The sequence below is a fragment of the Poecilia mexicana genome, unplaced genomic scaffold, assembly GCF_051168715.1.
Source record: "Poecilia mexicana isolate PSO_F unplaced genomic scaffold, ASM5116871v1 scaffold_6, whole genome shotgun sequence".
Lineage (NCBI taxonomy): Eukaryota > Metazoa > Chordata > Actinopteri > Cyprinodontiformes > Poeciliidae > Poecilia > Poecilia mexicana.
This window is the reverse complement of record NW_028263375.1, coordinates 1,037,611-1,051,877: the sequence shown is the minus strand read 5'-3', so window position 1 is coordinate 1,051,877 and position 14,267 is coordinate 1,037,611. Positions and strand designations below refer to the sequence as shown.

The following is a 14,267-nucleotide window of genomic DNA, read 5'->3' as shown; positions in this document are numbered from 1 at the left end:
TGTTAAAGCACTACTATGAACATCAACCTGAGACATTTGTCTTGGGCTTTCCCCTTCCGGTTTCACTAATGTTTCATTAATAGATGTCTCGTGGGGCATTGGCAAAGGTGCAAGAGTTGCCGATCGCTTCTGTGTTCTTGGAGCCTTTTGAGCTGTAGCAGCGGGTATGAACTCAGTAGATGCTGTGGAACCTGATGTTTCCTGGCTTGCGACGTCAGCGCTGGAACTTTTCTGTTCTTGCGCAGAGTTGTAGATTTTCATCTTTGCATCCGCCTTCACCAGCTTGGTTCTCAAAGCCAATGCTTCTTTTCTTGCTTTTAACTGGAGTTCTTCCAGCTCGAGCGCATGTTTTTCTTGCAGCGCATCCGCCTCCGCTTTCAGAGCTGCTCTTTCCACCTCGGCTTCCATCAGCGCCATTGAAGCCGCACGGGAACTCGAACTCCGAGCACTAGAGGCTTTACTCATTATACTGGGCGCCGTGCTGGCCGTCTTGCTGGCTGGTTTAGCTGCGGACCCAGATAGCCTTTCAAAGTTTTTGCTGATCGTTTGTTGCGCAGTCTGTGAGACGCTGTCATCCGGCTCAACGTCACGGTCATGAGATGCCGCCTTTGATTCAACATCAAACGCTGAACATACTTCGCTCTTCTGTGCATCAGGATCGCCATTCATCCAAACTTCGATCTCATCCAAGAACTCTTTAAAACTGATCAACTTTGGTTCATACCAATCGCCGTGATCGGTTTCCTTTTCATCATCGTTCAGAAGTCTTTGAACTGAAGATTGCAAGTCCATAAATTCTGCTAAATAATTATTAAAAGTTTTCATATGCTCATCTATGGAGGGTTTTGATTCTCCAGCATCAATTAAAGCATGAATGTCATTTCTTTTTCTTGTCAGAACGCCGAGTTTGGCTCTGCGCCTTTTAATTAAATTAAAGAGTTCCTTTTCCTTTTGAAATCCTTCATCTTGTTCATCCATTTTCAACACAAATTTCGTTTCTCTAAATCCAAAAGATAATTGTCCAAAACAAACTTTTCAATTTGCACCTCAGCGTCTCTACTTTCTTCAACAAAGTATCGCATTTACTCACGAACTTTGTGCGTCTTCTCCAAGTCCATTCCATGAAGTTTCAGTCGCCCAAGTGCGATCATCCAATCTTCCAAGCTTTTCCAAGTCTTTTCTAATATCCAAACGTTCCAAAGATGGTCCAAAAAAATGATTTTTTGACTTAAATGTCGCGGCCTTCTAGTTTCCAAAAAACAATACTCCAACAAAGGCCGTGGGTGTTGACAGGTGGTTTCTGATTAGAACGCACTTCCAACTTAATTTGTTTGAAAAAATATATTCTTTATTTCTTGTAAAAATAGCGACAAAATAATTACCAAAAAATGTCCTACAACTTAGTCAAAAATGAAGGTAAAAGTGGTCAAAAAATCATTTACAAAACCTCCCATTCACACACCAAACATTTGCCAAAACCATCCATCCACCCCGGACCCGGTGTGTTTTAATTACTTAAATTAATGGGAGGGTCTAACCAATTAACATAATCAATTCAAATATACAAATTATCTACAGATTGTGGATCTAAACTTAACTTAAATAAATTCTAAACTTCCCAAAGTGAAAGACTAAATTAGTAGAAATTATAAGTTTCAAACATTACATAAATGGCCACCACACTACTTAAATGATGAATAAAGTTTACCTTCTTTTTTCTCCAACATTAATTTGTTCCACCCAAAGGATTTAGTTCAACTTTGTCTTTCACTCCCATGACCACAGGTCTATAAAATACACTTTCTTCAGTCATTATCTACAGACCTCCAAACTCAATGTATTTTTAGCCTAGTTTCTAGTGTATATATCTTAGTTATAAATCTTACATATAGGAGCTTGTTTTAAGTCAATAATTCCTTACAAAAGTACTGGTTCAACTGGCAGATAATGTCAATTATAACATCTGAAAAATCTCTTGCTATAAGTGAAATTATCTGCCAATGGAATAAGTACTTTTTCATCAATATTAAGGATTTTTTAACTTACAGCAAGCTCTTGAAGAGTTACTTAGAAGTTTGTTTTCTTATTTCAGGTCTTCTAAAATATTTCCACTAGAATCTAGACTAAATACCTGTTAGGTTTTGCATTTCTGCAGTGCAAACTTATGAAAAGCAACAATGAAATTTGTTACAGTTGCAAAAAAACTTAATATCACTCAAACTTGTGTGGATAAAGGCAGACAAGGGAAAATTATAACATCATATTTAATAGTGCTGCTTTGATTCTGTCTATTTCTGTTTGCTGATTTAAAGAGAAGCAGGAGAAGGATTTGTGTTGTTTTGTCTCTATAGTCTTACCTTAACTGTTCTGAGGTCAGTGATTATTGATCTCTGATCATCTATTTGAACTGGCAAAGGATCAATGAAATAAGAAGTTTTCACTTGTTTCCTTGTTTACAAAAGCTCTACTGTACTGACTGAACATCAGCAAAGACTTCGAAGCCTCAATAACTGAGATACAGTTCAGTCAAACAGCAGTAAAAGGAATCTGTTTTATTTGGACCAAATATTAGAGCAACATAAGCTTGGTTTATATCCACAGGACTAAGTGGGTTTTCAGACGGTTACCAATAGGATTAATGTTTAAGTTCTGTTTCAAAGGCACATGGAGGCTTTGATGGACAGATCGTTGGAAAGTTGCCTGGTGCCAGAGTCTCATGAATGCATTCATCCTAGAGGAGAAGCTAAAGGTTGTTCAAAATAATAGAAGCAGATCAAAGACAGAACTATGTGTGGATCTGCAGCCTGATACTTCCAGGATCCTGTCACCAGCTTGTGGAGACGTGCCCAGCCTAGGGTGGATACATGGACACACACACACACACACGCACACACACACGCGCGCACATGCCCACCCGCACGCGCGCGCACACACACACACATATGGATGGAGTAGTTTACAGAGGGGTAATGCTGGTCACATATCTGCGCTGTGCGCTTCTTACTCAGAAAGTGCTGAATTAGTCCAATTTCAAAGCACCCATCTGATCTGTTCTCAGGGAGAGCTGAGCCTCTGTATGATAGAAGCGTCTTCTCATCTCAGGTTCATTTCCATATGAGCGCGTCATGTGGAGCAGAGGCTTTTACTTTCAGCAAAGTCAGGAAAGTCAGGAACTTCTGGGGCGTTTTTTATTTTTTTTATTTTGTTTTTACAGAACCTAATTACTGAGAACTTTCTGAACGAATCAGACTTTTTCTAGTGTGCATATCCAGTGTGAGGGCTAAAACTAACCACTTACATGGACTACACCAGCTGATGCTGAGAGGCCCCTCCTCCACCAGACCATCCACTGCTGTGGTAGAGTTCAGAATGTGAATTAAACAGAAGCTTCAAAGCAGTTATTGGCTTTAAAACCAAACACTGTCACTCTGAAACTTGTGTGAGAATGTAACTGGAGCAGACTGGAAATAAAGATGACAGGCAGCCCATACATGTCACTACTGAAGACAAATGTGACACGTGAGGACATATTTGTTACTAGAATAAAAAATAACCTAGTTAAATCTACTGTACTGAACTTTACTGTGTAAAAATTTACAACCCCAAATCATAGGAGTTAAAAAGGAGACTTCATGATGCAGAGCAGAACCAAAGAGCAAGAAGAGAAAGACGAAGTTCAAATGATGTTTTCTATTGATCAAAACGGGTAATGATCATATCCATCCCTGACCTCCTGCCTGGTCAACTGGTTTTTTTGCCTCCAAATCTGAGCCATTTGATTTGAGTATCGGCATATTGCATATTGGCTCACATGATTCAAAACTAGCAAGGTAAAAGTGGTTAAAAATACTTGCAACTACTGAAACATGTGCCAAATTAACTCCACCACCACTAGCTCAGCACATTGGATAGGTTTAGTTTAATCTTTTTGTGATGCATCGCTGTCTCCCTCCCTTGGTGAGCCATTTGTTCTGAGTGCTGTTTATTGGCCATGTTGTGATTTGTTGCTGTAGTTGCTGCTGTTGTGGTTTGCCTTCTTGCTAGAGTATAACAATCATATTAAAAATAAAGCACATAAAAATAAATATTTGAAACAATTATAACTACAAGTAAACATTATGAAATTACATAATAATTACAATTTAATAATGTAAATACTTTGGCTGGATTAAATCAGTTCTATCATAAATGCTCATAATGTGGGTCTCCCCTCTGCTCTGCTGCAGGCTGCTGTCAGTCAGACCGACCGCCTGTATGCGCCTGGTGTGTGTGAGGGGCTCTGCAGCTCTCAGAACTCGTTGTAACTGCAGCATTATCAGGGCTTTCCCATTTTAACCCCGGTCTTCAATAATCCTGAGAAAGTTTCTAGATTTGTCTGTAGTTGCTTTTTCTTTTTTCAAAGAAAAAGAAAATTCATTGGAGGCATCAGAAAAGTTGCTAAATACAACTATGAAAACCTTAAACTATAAACTACAGCACAATTCCTGTTTTAACTCATACAGCAGTGTATTTATAATCATCAAATACTATTCTAATTTTACTTTCTATGCTTTTGAGAATGAAAATCCAAACACTTCAATTAAACATTACTGTGTCATTAAAGATTGTAAACGAGTAAACTTTTAATTTTTCAGACTTTGTTACCAGCTGCCCTGTAGACGGCTGGAGGAACATTCCGCTTACCCTCCTATGAGCAGGAAGTGAACTGGGATTCAGATTTTTTTTCCACTTACCCTCCCTTATGGCTGTGAAGGGTGTTCCTTCCTCCTCCTGCAGACGGATCACTTTCAGAGCCACCAGCTTCCCGTTCACCCTGATGACAGCACAAAGAACAAAGTGCCATAATCTGCTGGACTTTCTTCATTATGTAGAAAAACAAGAAATTTCAAAGTCAGCAAAGTCTGAGAACAGAGAGAGGAGAGTTAAGTCAATGAAAAGTAATTTAGCAGCACTGGAGTGAGACTTGGGTACAAGGGCGCAGCACTACAGCTGAATGAAGCTCACCAATCAAAAGAGACACGAAATAACATCATCAGGAAGAAGATTAGAGGCTGCAGAGGTTTGTGCGTTTACAGCACCGGAACTTTTCATTTCTCGCAATTTAATTAGAAAAACCTAGGAGAAAAGCACTGAACCATTAAGAGAGGGAAAAAAAATGTCCATTCTCTGGTAATTAAAATACAGAAATCTGCACTATGTGTGGGATTTTACATTAAAACTAGGATCTGCAACTGTGATGAGCTTTTCATCGACTTTTGATTCAATTACAGCAGCGGTATCCAAACTTAAACACATCATTGAATGCATGGGTGAAGGGAAAACAGGAGAAAAATGTGAACAGTGCTTACTTGCTCTTTCCCTTGTAAACTGTTGCATATGAGCCCTCGCCCAGCTTCTCCAGCTTCTCATATGAGTCTGCCTTTCCAAACTTGGGGCTTGTGGGCTGAGTGAAAAAAGGAGAGACAGAACATATTATTTAAATGGATGAATTCAGGAAAGAAGAGAAGAAACACCTCTGGGATTTAAAAAAAAGACATTGCAAGAGTTATTAAAATCCAAAGGTTCCACACTGCATCATCAGGAAGGCGTCACTGGGAGGGGAAGTCTACTTAGCAAACTTTCTGAGAAGAGCCTCTTTTAAAGTTCCAATGAGCCTGTAACTTTCAGACACTTTTCACTGATTGATGGTGAGAACTGCAGCTGTACGGCAATAAGAACTTGAGATGAACAGCTTGAAATCTATCTGGTAAAAATCAGACACAAGCAGAATGTAAACATTAACACATTACTCACTGAAACCAGGTAATCACCAGATGAGCTTCCAGAAGGAATGGTCTGACTTATGCATGAAGATCTACGGAACTCCCTAGTGGATATGGGTGGCGCTTTTTTTATTTTTGAATTAGATCGGAAAACTATTGCATAAATATTAGTGTGCTCTCGCAATAAATCAAATTTCAGCAGCACAGCAGTTCAAAGTTCTTTACATCATGAAAATATAAAAAAATCATAAACACATCATATAACCTCCTGACTACCAGGAAAAAAAAAGGTCCAATCACCTTTTTTTTATTCCACAATCTTTGAAAGGTAATTAGAATACTGAAAACATTTTTGGGGGGGGGGGAGTTTTTATTTTTGAAATATGTGTCCACTCCAGTGGACATCGGAACCCCATACATTTGAAATTGAACCTTGATGGCAACCAGTTTGTCCCAAAGAAAATATCCAAACAACATAAGAATGAATTTCACATTGACAAAACTGTCCATCATCACAGTTATTTTGCTTTCCTGTGCCTAATTGCTATGATACTTCAAAAAGCAATTTCCCTTCTGGGAAACACAAAGGAACACTTTGCACTTTGTGCACATCACATATGTTTTGCTTGTGCAGCCAGGTCTGCAACACCTTGACGCAAGTGTTTCGTCGACCATCTCTTTCAGATGGATGGCACCGTAGTGTCTCAGAGCTGCATTTGGCTGTGGTTTCCACTTTTGGCGTGGAGGAGTGTAGTCATCTTCACTGTCACTTCCGATTCCTGTTTGGGCCCCGAATAATCAACTCCTCACCAAGGAACAGTTTGAAGCTAAGCAACTTCAGTGGTTTCTTCCCCAGAAACTGGCAGTCACTCTTATACTGAAGCCATGAGTTGGTGATTGCCAGGTCAAAAAAGTGGAAAACTGCACGCACTGTCCATTTCCGAGGGTGAGAAGCCATCCTGTAGAAACTCAACATTCGGTTAACCAAGTCCACGTCACCTATGTTGGTGTTGTACTCAGCAATTGCCAGTGGCCTTGACACCTGGACAAATCTTTTGTCTTTCTTGGACCATCTTCTGCATGTGTCCTGAGGTTCAATGCCATAGGCAGAGGATGCCATGACAACTGGCTTGTTGTCCAACCATTTTATGACAGCAACTTCAGGAGGGCTTCGACTGACAACCATCTCTGATTCACCTCTGCCATTTCCTCCTGTAACTTGGAAGGTATTCTTACCTTGGTAGACTACAAAGTCCAAGACCAGACCAGTTGGTGCAGCCAAGACAAACACTTTCAATCCAGTTGGATGTGGTTTGCCTGGTATATACTGGCGCACTGGGCATCGACCAGTAAATGGAACCATTTGTTCATCAATGCACAATTTCCCTGTTCTAGGCAGACTCAAACATCCTTGTCATACTTTGGTCAAGAGTACAGTTGTGAAAACCAGTGACAGGCATTACATTTTGTCAAGTGTCATATTCAAAATCATTAATGCTCATCTGATGTGTTGGTCACTGTTCCATTAATTATGGTTAAAAGTCTTGATTTAAAGGAAGTCTGTGTTTCAGCTGTTTTGCACTTTTCTGGAAGTTTGAGGTGCATAGAAGCTGAATGCTGCTCAAATTAGTTTTTAGTCACTTTACATGTTTCTTTTTATGAACAATAATGTTTCAGGAACAATGTATGCTTTTTAGGCTTATTTAGCATACTTCCACCATGCATTATTAACGAGTATTTAAGCAGTTTCCATGTATGTGCCTTTAAAAGCCCTAAACCGAGTTCAGCATAATGTCTCTTCCATCCACATCCATAGCTGGGCTGCAGGCGCCCCGTTCCCACCAGATGCCCCCCTTACACCTTATGCCCCTCCCCTCTTGTTATCTCTCTGCTCTCTGCAGCGCTAATAAGCTCAGCATTTCTCAGAGCTTTTCTAAACAAATTACATTTTCTCCAGGGATCAAGCAGGAAGTGAAACTCTATCTGTACACTAAACTCAAAAAGTAGGATGTTCACGTCCAGCCAGCCTCTCCTCTCCTTCAGATTAACTATAAAGCATTCCCTTTTTTGTTCCAAAGTGTAGAGAAGACAGATCCTGAATTTGAAGAAGGCAAACCTGCTTTTCTAGCCAAACAAACCAAATATTACTGAAACAGAAAATGATACACTGAATCATAATTCTTGCACAACAAAATTCTATATTATCCCACAGGTCAAACTACATAAAAGTACAACATTAGCTTACAATAGATTTTTCAAGGTTTTCAAGTTGACTGGAACAAAATTAACAGTTGAAATAAAAAATCCAGCAAGAAACAATGAAAATTTCTCCCGTTTCATTCAAGTACATTTGTTATTATGTTCTTTGCTTATTTTGCCATTTTTGATGAGTTTGTTGACAACTGTTTGGATTTCTTGCTATAGCTCTTAGAAAATACTTCTGTGTAAAACCTGGTTGTGGAAGTGCCCCATAAATACATTCTGAACAATTGATAACAATTTTACTGGGGTACTTATGAAATGTTGGTTGAAATTCAAACATGAAGAACCTCCTAAACAGAACACCTGTGTAGGGCACAATTTACAGATTTTCATAATCTGGCTGAAACAATTCATTTGTGTCTCTGGCAGGGACTCTGACAGGAAATCAATCAACCTTCATATCTGTCCTATTAAGTCTTGTTTGTGTTCATATTTATTAGGTCGTTCATACTGGGAGCTAAATTAAAAAAGGAACCCTATATGAAAGCAGAAAATCTAATTTGCATGATTAGGAAATGCTTGTTTCAATTAAGCTCAGGAGGAAAACAGCATGCTATAAATTGGTTATAGACAAAAGAATAACAGATCAGCTAAAGCTGAGAGAAATCAAACAAAACTGGTGATCAGCTGATTCAAATCAAAACCAACACAGATTCAGAATGCATGTTGATGTTTGCGTGACGGAGGAGCCGTCACGAGCCGGGACCTAATTATGAGACCGTGTCAGCATGCGAGCACGCCCACACACACATACACAATCGTTAACTTACTTTTTGTTGCAGCTTAAACTGACGCGGTTCATCGTGGGTGTACACGCGGTGTTCCTGCTTCAGTTAACATATCCATCCCAACCTCTTGTTTTCAGTTCCAAACATTTTCCCGGTTCTATTTTCAAGTACGGTTGTTTCCGGATTGTGGCGAGCCAGGAGGGAGTCATGTGATGATGTAGTGATGTCATTGGATCGGAACGTACTGAGTGTTTTTTTTTTTATTAAATTGAGTATTATATTTTGATCACATGTATTTATATAGCTATATTCTATTTTTTTTTCTTGGTATTATTTATTATTACTTTGTTTACTTTAAGAGTTTACTTGAGTTAGAAGTAATCGTTTAGTTGTTTTTGCTTGCTTGTTTTTTTGTATTTTTTTGCTGTGGGCACAGCCTGTGGCTTTAAAAGCAGGGCTATGTTCCACTTTGAGTCAGTCTGTGGGTAGACATACTGAAGGTGATGGACTTTTGCATTTAAAGGTACTGCTGTTTGTTTGATTTTAACCTGTCTGGGACATCCTTTGTACATGATCTGCACCTCTCCAAGTTGTTCACCTGAAGAAAAGCTTAATAAATTTCACTAAAGAGATCTCTGGCCCTGGGCAGTCATTTTTGTTAGTCCAAGTCATAAGAGAACCCTGTCACAGTTTGGAATTATATAAGGCAGTGGTTCCCAAACTTTTTCTTCTGCAGTTAAACTCTAATCTCATTTTAAATAGAACACAACTGTCCAGCAGTCATAACCAGCAAATTCTTGAAGTAGTTATTGCAACATTTTGAGAAAACAACTTTCAGCTTTCACCAGATAGAAACGTTTGCTTCCCGCTGCTCTTCAGAGATGCAGTGAACTTCACATTAAGGGCTGACAAAGCCTGGAAAGCTTATATATTACATTTCTCTTTGACATGTTACAACTGTAGTTAAGAAAGAGCTTTTTGGATAAACCTTATCAAAACCTAGCTGTCTTTAGTGCATCCACCGTGGAGTCCAGGTGTTGCATGTCAGTGTACTTTGGGAGGAACATGTTTGCCTTTCTTCATTCTTTAAACCACAAAACTGAAGGCATGTTCCCTAATCATTCATCTTGAAAGCCTGCGCCTGCTGAGCCATCACCACACACTCCCCACAGAGTAATAATCAAGGCAGAGTGTGTCCACATCTTGGCATACACCTGTTATACATGCAATCACAACATGTTGGCTTTGTCCTGCAACGGATGCAGAGCTCACAGAAAGGGTTTGGAAAACAAGGCAGCATTAAATAATAATAAATACACTTAAAAACCAAGTCTTCATGGGCTGCTCTTCACTCAAGATTTCAGATTTTTGTTCATATTTTAAATTTATTGTTTTATAACTGATGTGTTTTAAGGGAACGTCTAAAGCACTCTAGAGCTACATGATGGAAAAGTCTAAAGAAATCAGCCAAAATACTAAGAAGGGAATTTTTGATCTCCAAAACTCTAAAATCTGAAAGAGGGGGATGCAGGGCAACCTGGCCTCCTCCGCCATCCCATAATGAGCAGAGGATGATGCTGAAGCCACTGTACGTCCCGAGCTGACAGGAAAGAACACAGTCCGGAAAGATGGCATGGCATCATCAGGCAAAAAGTTAAAAATGGACACAAACTTGTCTTCCAAATGACAACGACCGTCTGGAAATCAAATCACCAAATTATGTACAAAGTGTCCTAAGGACAACAAACACAATGTTCTGGAGTGGCCATCAGAAAATCTTGTTCTCAATTCCACAGGACATTTGTGAGCAAAAGTGAAAAGGTGTGTGTATGAGCAAGGAGACCAACAAACCTGACCTGCTTTCACCAGTTCTGTCCGGAGGAACGGATTTCCCACATAAACTGAGGAAATGGTTGGAAACCTCAGAGATTTCAAGAAAGTTAAAATGATTCTCTGAGATGTTTTGGGAGTCCTAACTGACATAAACAGGAAATGAAACGTTATGTGTCTTCCTTTGCTGTTTATGTAAACATCTGGCTTTAACTGTGTGCAAATCATATACAAGTACTTGAGTGAATATGAAGGAGTTCATTGCAAGCTTTGCTTTGCTTGTTGTGGCAGTACAAGATGGGACTGAGTCCAACAGAGGACCATGGTGATAATTGTTCTATATTTAAATAGTTTGTTGAAGGGCAAATACAACATGACTAATTGTGAACAAAAGAAAAGCCTCCCAAAAGCAAAAAGCTGTGTTTCCATGGCAACACCTTCATTACTGTTGACTGCTCTCTCGCCCATTGTTGATCAAACAGAAGTGACTGCTCATCGGCAGCATTCCAGATGGTGTTCTCTCTTTTCTCTTGTTCCTGCGAGGACGGTGGAAATTGTGGACCTGGCAGCAGAGTACGATCACTTCTCGTTTTTAATGCAGGGGAATACTCATCTCAAATATATCCTAATTACACTAAATACACTGTAAAAAAAAAAGTCAGTAAATTTACGGTAAAACACGGTAAAAGACCAACAGTTTTTGACCGTCATATCCAAAAACATTTCATTATCGTAGAAATTACATGGAACTACCATAAGTCGAAACTGCAAAGGAAGTCAGTAAATTTATGGTAGAAAATTGTGAAATACCAACAGTTACTGACCGTAATATCCAAAATATTTTGTTACTGTAGAAAATACATGGAATTACAGTAAGTAAACACTGCAAAAAAAAAATCCGTAAATCTATGGTAAAAAATGGTAAAATACCAACAGTTACTGACTCCAAAGCATTATATTACCGTAGAAAATACATGGAATTATCATAACTCAATAAACATATATCCTAAGTAAGTTTGACAGTCATGAATGTAGAAAATACAGAAAGATATTGTAAAGATATAAGTAATTGTAAAGTTCATAGAAAAATATTGTAATATTGCCAGCAGTTAATTACCCTAAACTTAACAGTACTAATCAGCCAAAATTACAAATTTTGCTGATATTTATATCTACAATGTAAATCCGTAAACGAGACTGCAAAAGTCATTTTTACAAAGAACAGAATGCTGGTGTGATATTTTGGTTTCTTTTTTAATAATGCCTTTAACACACCAAACTGAAATCTCAACAGTAGACCAGGCATCGATCTGGCGACCCACTGATTGCAAAGCAAACTCCTACAGCCAACGCCACCATCATTTATGAGAGTATTTGATTAAATGATGCATTTGAGATTAATTTTATGCTGACCATAGATTTCTTATACATTAAGAGAACTGTATGTTAGCCCCTCTTGTTTGGATGAAGCTGAAGTTGGTTTCCATTTGCTGCTTCCAATTTGGGAAATGGCTAAAGGGCAATTCCACCTAATTTTTCACTACCATCAGCATCTTTAATTTACTCTAGCTAAAACACTACAACAGTTAGACTCTTCAAATCTAGACTAGATTATTCTCAACTCATATCTGAATATTTAAAGCCAAGTGTGGGATTTGTGAAACCTTTATCTGATTTGTGAAACTTCAATAAAGAACAATTCTAGTGTTATCCAAAATCATAAAAGTTGTGAAGTCGCCCTTCATTGAAGTTTCACAAATCCCACACTTGGTTTTAAATATTGTGCTATTAGGAGAGAATAGTCTAGAGAGTTTTTCATTTTCTTATTGCGATAAATAGCAGGGTTTACAGTAAATGGAGACTGTAATTTGTCATGTAAACAAATAATTATATAGTTTGTATTGCTGCTTGATCCTTCAGCATCAGCAGCAAGATTCTTTTATGAACTCTGTTCCTGTAGTTGAGCGTGGCTCAGGATACTGTGGTGTCCTGAACTCAACACAGTAAAGTCACTGTGCGCTAGCTAAAGCTGCTAACTAGCAGGTGCTTGCTCAGGGTGCTGAGAGCATAGACATAATATAAGCATAGACGCCTCATGGACCGCTCCGGCGCAGGAAATACGGCGGCCATCTTGGAGCGGTATACCCTCCTAATTTGCTCAATCAAAACAGCAGAAGATGCCTCAGCACTGAGGGATATTGTTGTTCTGGTCGATGGATTATTGATGCGAGGGCTCCACAGACAACATTTCACAAGTAAGATGGACATATTATTGTGTATATATTGTGATTAGAATATTACTTTACTGTATTTATGTCCACCGGCGAGATACCAGCTAATATTAGCTACAATGCTTGGTGTAATACGGGTTCAGCCCCGCTATGAAGGCTAACTGAGATTCCGTAAATCTAAAACAAATAATTATTCTCTAACATTGACTTAGATTATCTGTCACAAGGGCCTATATTAGAAATGAAACAATATAACACATATTATAAAACGTATATTATGTGTTATAACATTCACCAGCAAAGTTTACACAAGTGGTAAAGACTATTATTTATATTCTTTCACTCTGTCAAAAGTAAGATACATCCTAAATCTTCCGTTTTTGTTTTGAAAGTTTCCTAAAGACACGATGTGAGGAAGAAGAGGGAGAAATCTATAAAGAGAGACGGATTCACTGCAGCACGGATGAATCTTACATCGGATTTTGGACTCGTCGGCTGAAAAACATATATATATATATATATATATATATATATATATATATATATATATATATATATATATATATATATATATATATATATATCAGTCCAGAAATGTGCAGTTCTAGGCACAGCCAAGATGCTGCACAGAACCCTCAAGCTCCCAGGCCTCTGGTAGAGGACCCGAGCTCAGAGGATGAAAGAGAGAGACCACCCGCAGAGGGTGAGAAGGGAATTTATATATATATATATATATATATATATATATATATATATATATATATATATATATATATATATATATATATATATAAAATTCAGTATTAATCATTATTTGTGCCATTATTAATCTTTATTTATTAGTGTTTGTATAGTTATATAAAATATGTATTGATATTACTAAATAATTTATTAAATAAATTATGAACGGCTGTGTGCTTTGCAATATGCTCTTCATACATCGATATCAGAATATTCCATTCCTATTCTATTGTTATAGCCAATAAGCATATTTAAATATGATGAACTATGTATTAAAAACATACTTAAAAATACAATTGTTTATAAATGTTGCTTTGATAGATGTTTGAATATGGTTTCCAGTAACAAAAAAGTGTGTTATGATCGATTAAATCCGCTGATACGTCATTGAGCTGCTAATACATAACGCTGAGTGGAGTGGTGTACCGCTCCAAGATGGCCGCCCTAAATCTCGTCAGCGACAATAGGCGAGAGCGGTCCATGAGGCGTCTATCCTTATATTATGTCTATGGCTGAGAGCCCAGTAGGCTTGGTCCTTGTCAGGATGCGGCTACTGTCTTTGAAATCAAGTTTCTGCTATTTTTGCGCGTTCAGGAGGAGGAGAAGGAAACACATCTCTGCATCACAGGTGAGCTCCTTTCACCGTTTTAACTGAACTTAGCTAACTTTAACCAACTGATAAAGAAATGTGTAATTTCTGAGCCATGCTGTTT

At 38.3% G+C, this 14,267-nt stretch overlaps 1 protein-coding gene across 1 annotated transcript in view; it reads right to left on the bottom strand.

The window, feature by feature from the left end:
- Positions 1 to 14,267, bottom strand: part of cdk14 (cyclin dependent kinase 14) — a 175,491-nt gene that overhangs the window by 106,203 nt on the left and 55,021 nt on the right. Inside the window, exons 4-5 of the mRNA XM_014986276.2 lie at positions 5,349 to 5,443; positions 4,734 to 4,813 (exon numbers count right to left, since the gene is read on the bottom strand). Of these exons, the coding sequence (XP_014841762.1) occupies positions 4,734 to 4,813; positions 5,349 to 5,443 (175 nt within the window). The remainder of the gene's footprint in view (positions 1 to 4,733; positions 4,814 to 5,348; positions 5,444 to 14,267) is intronic.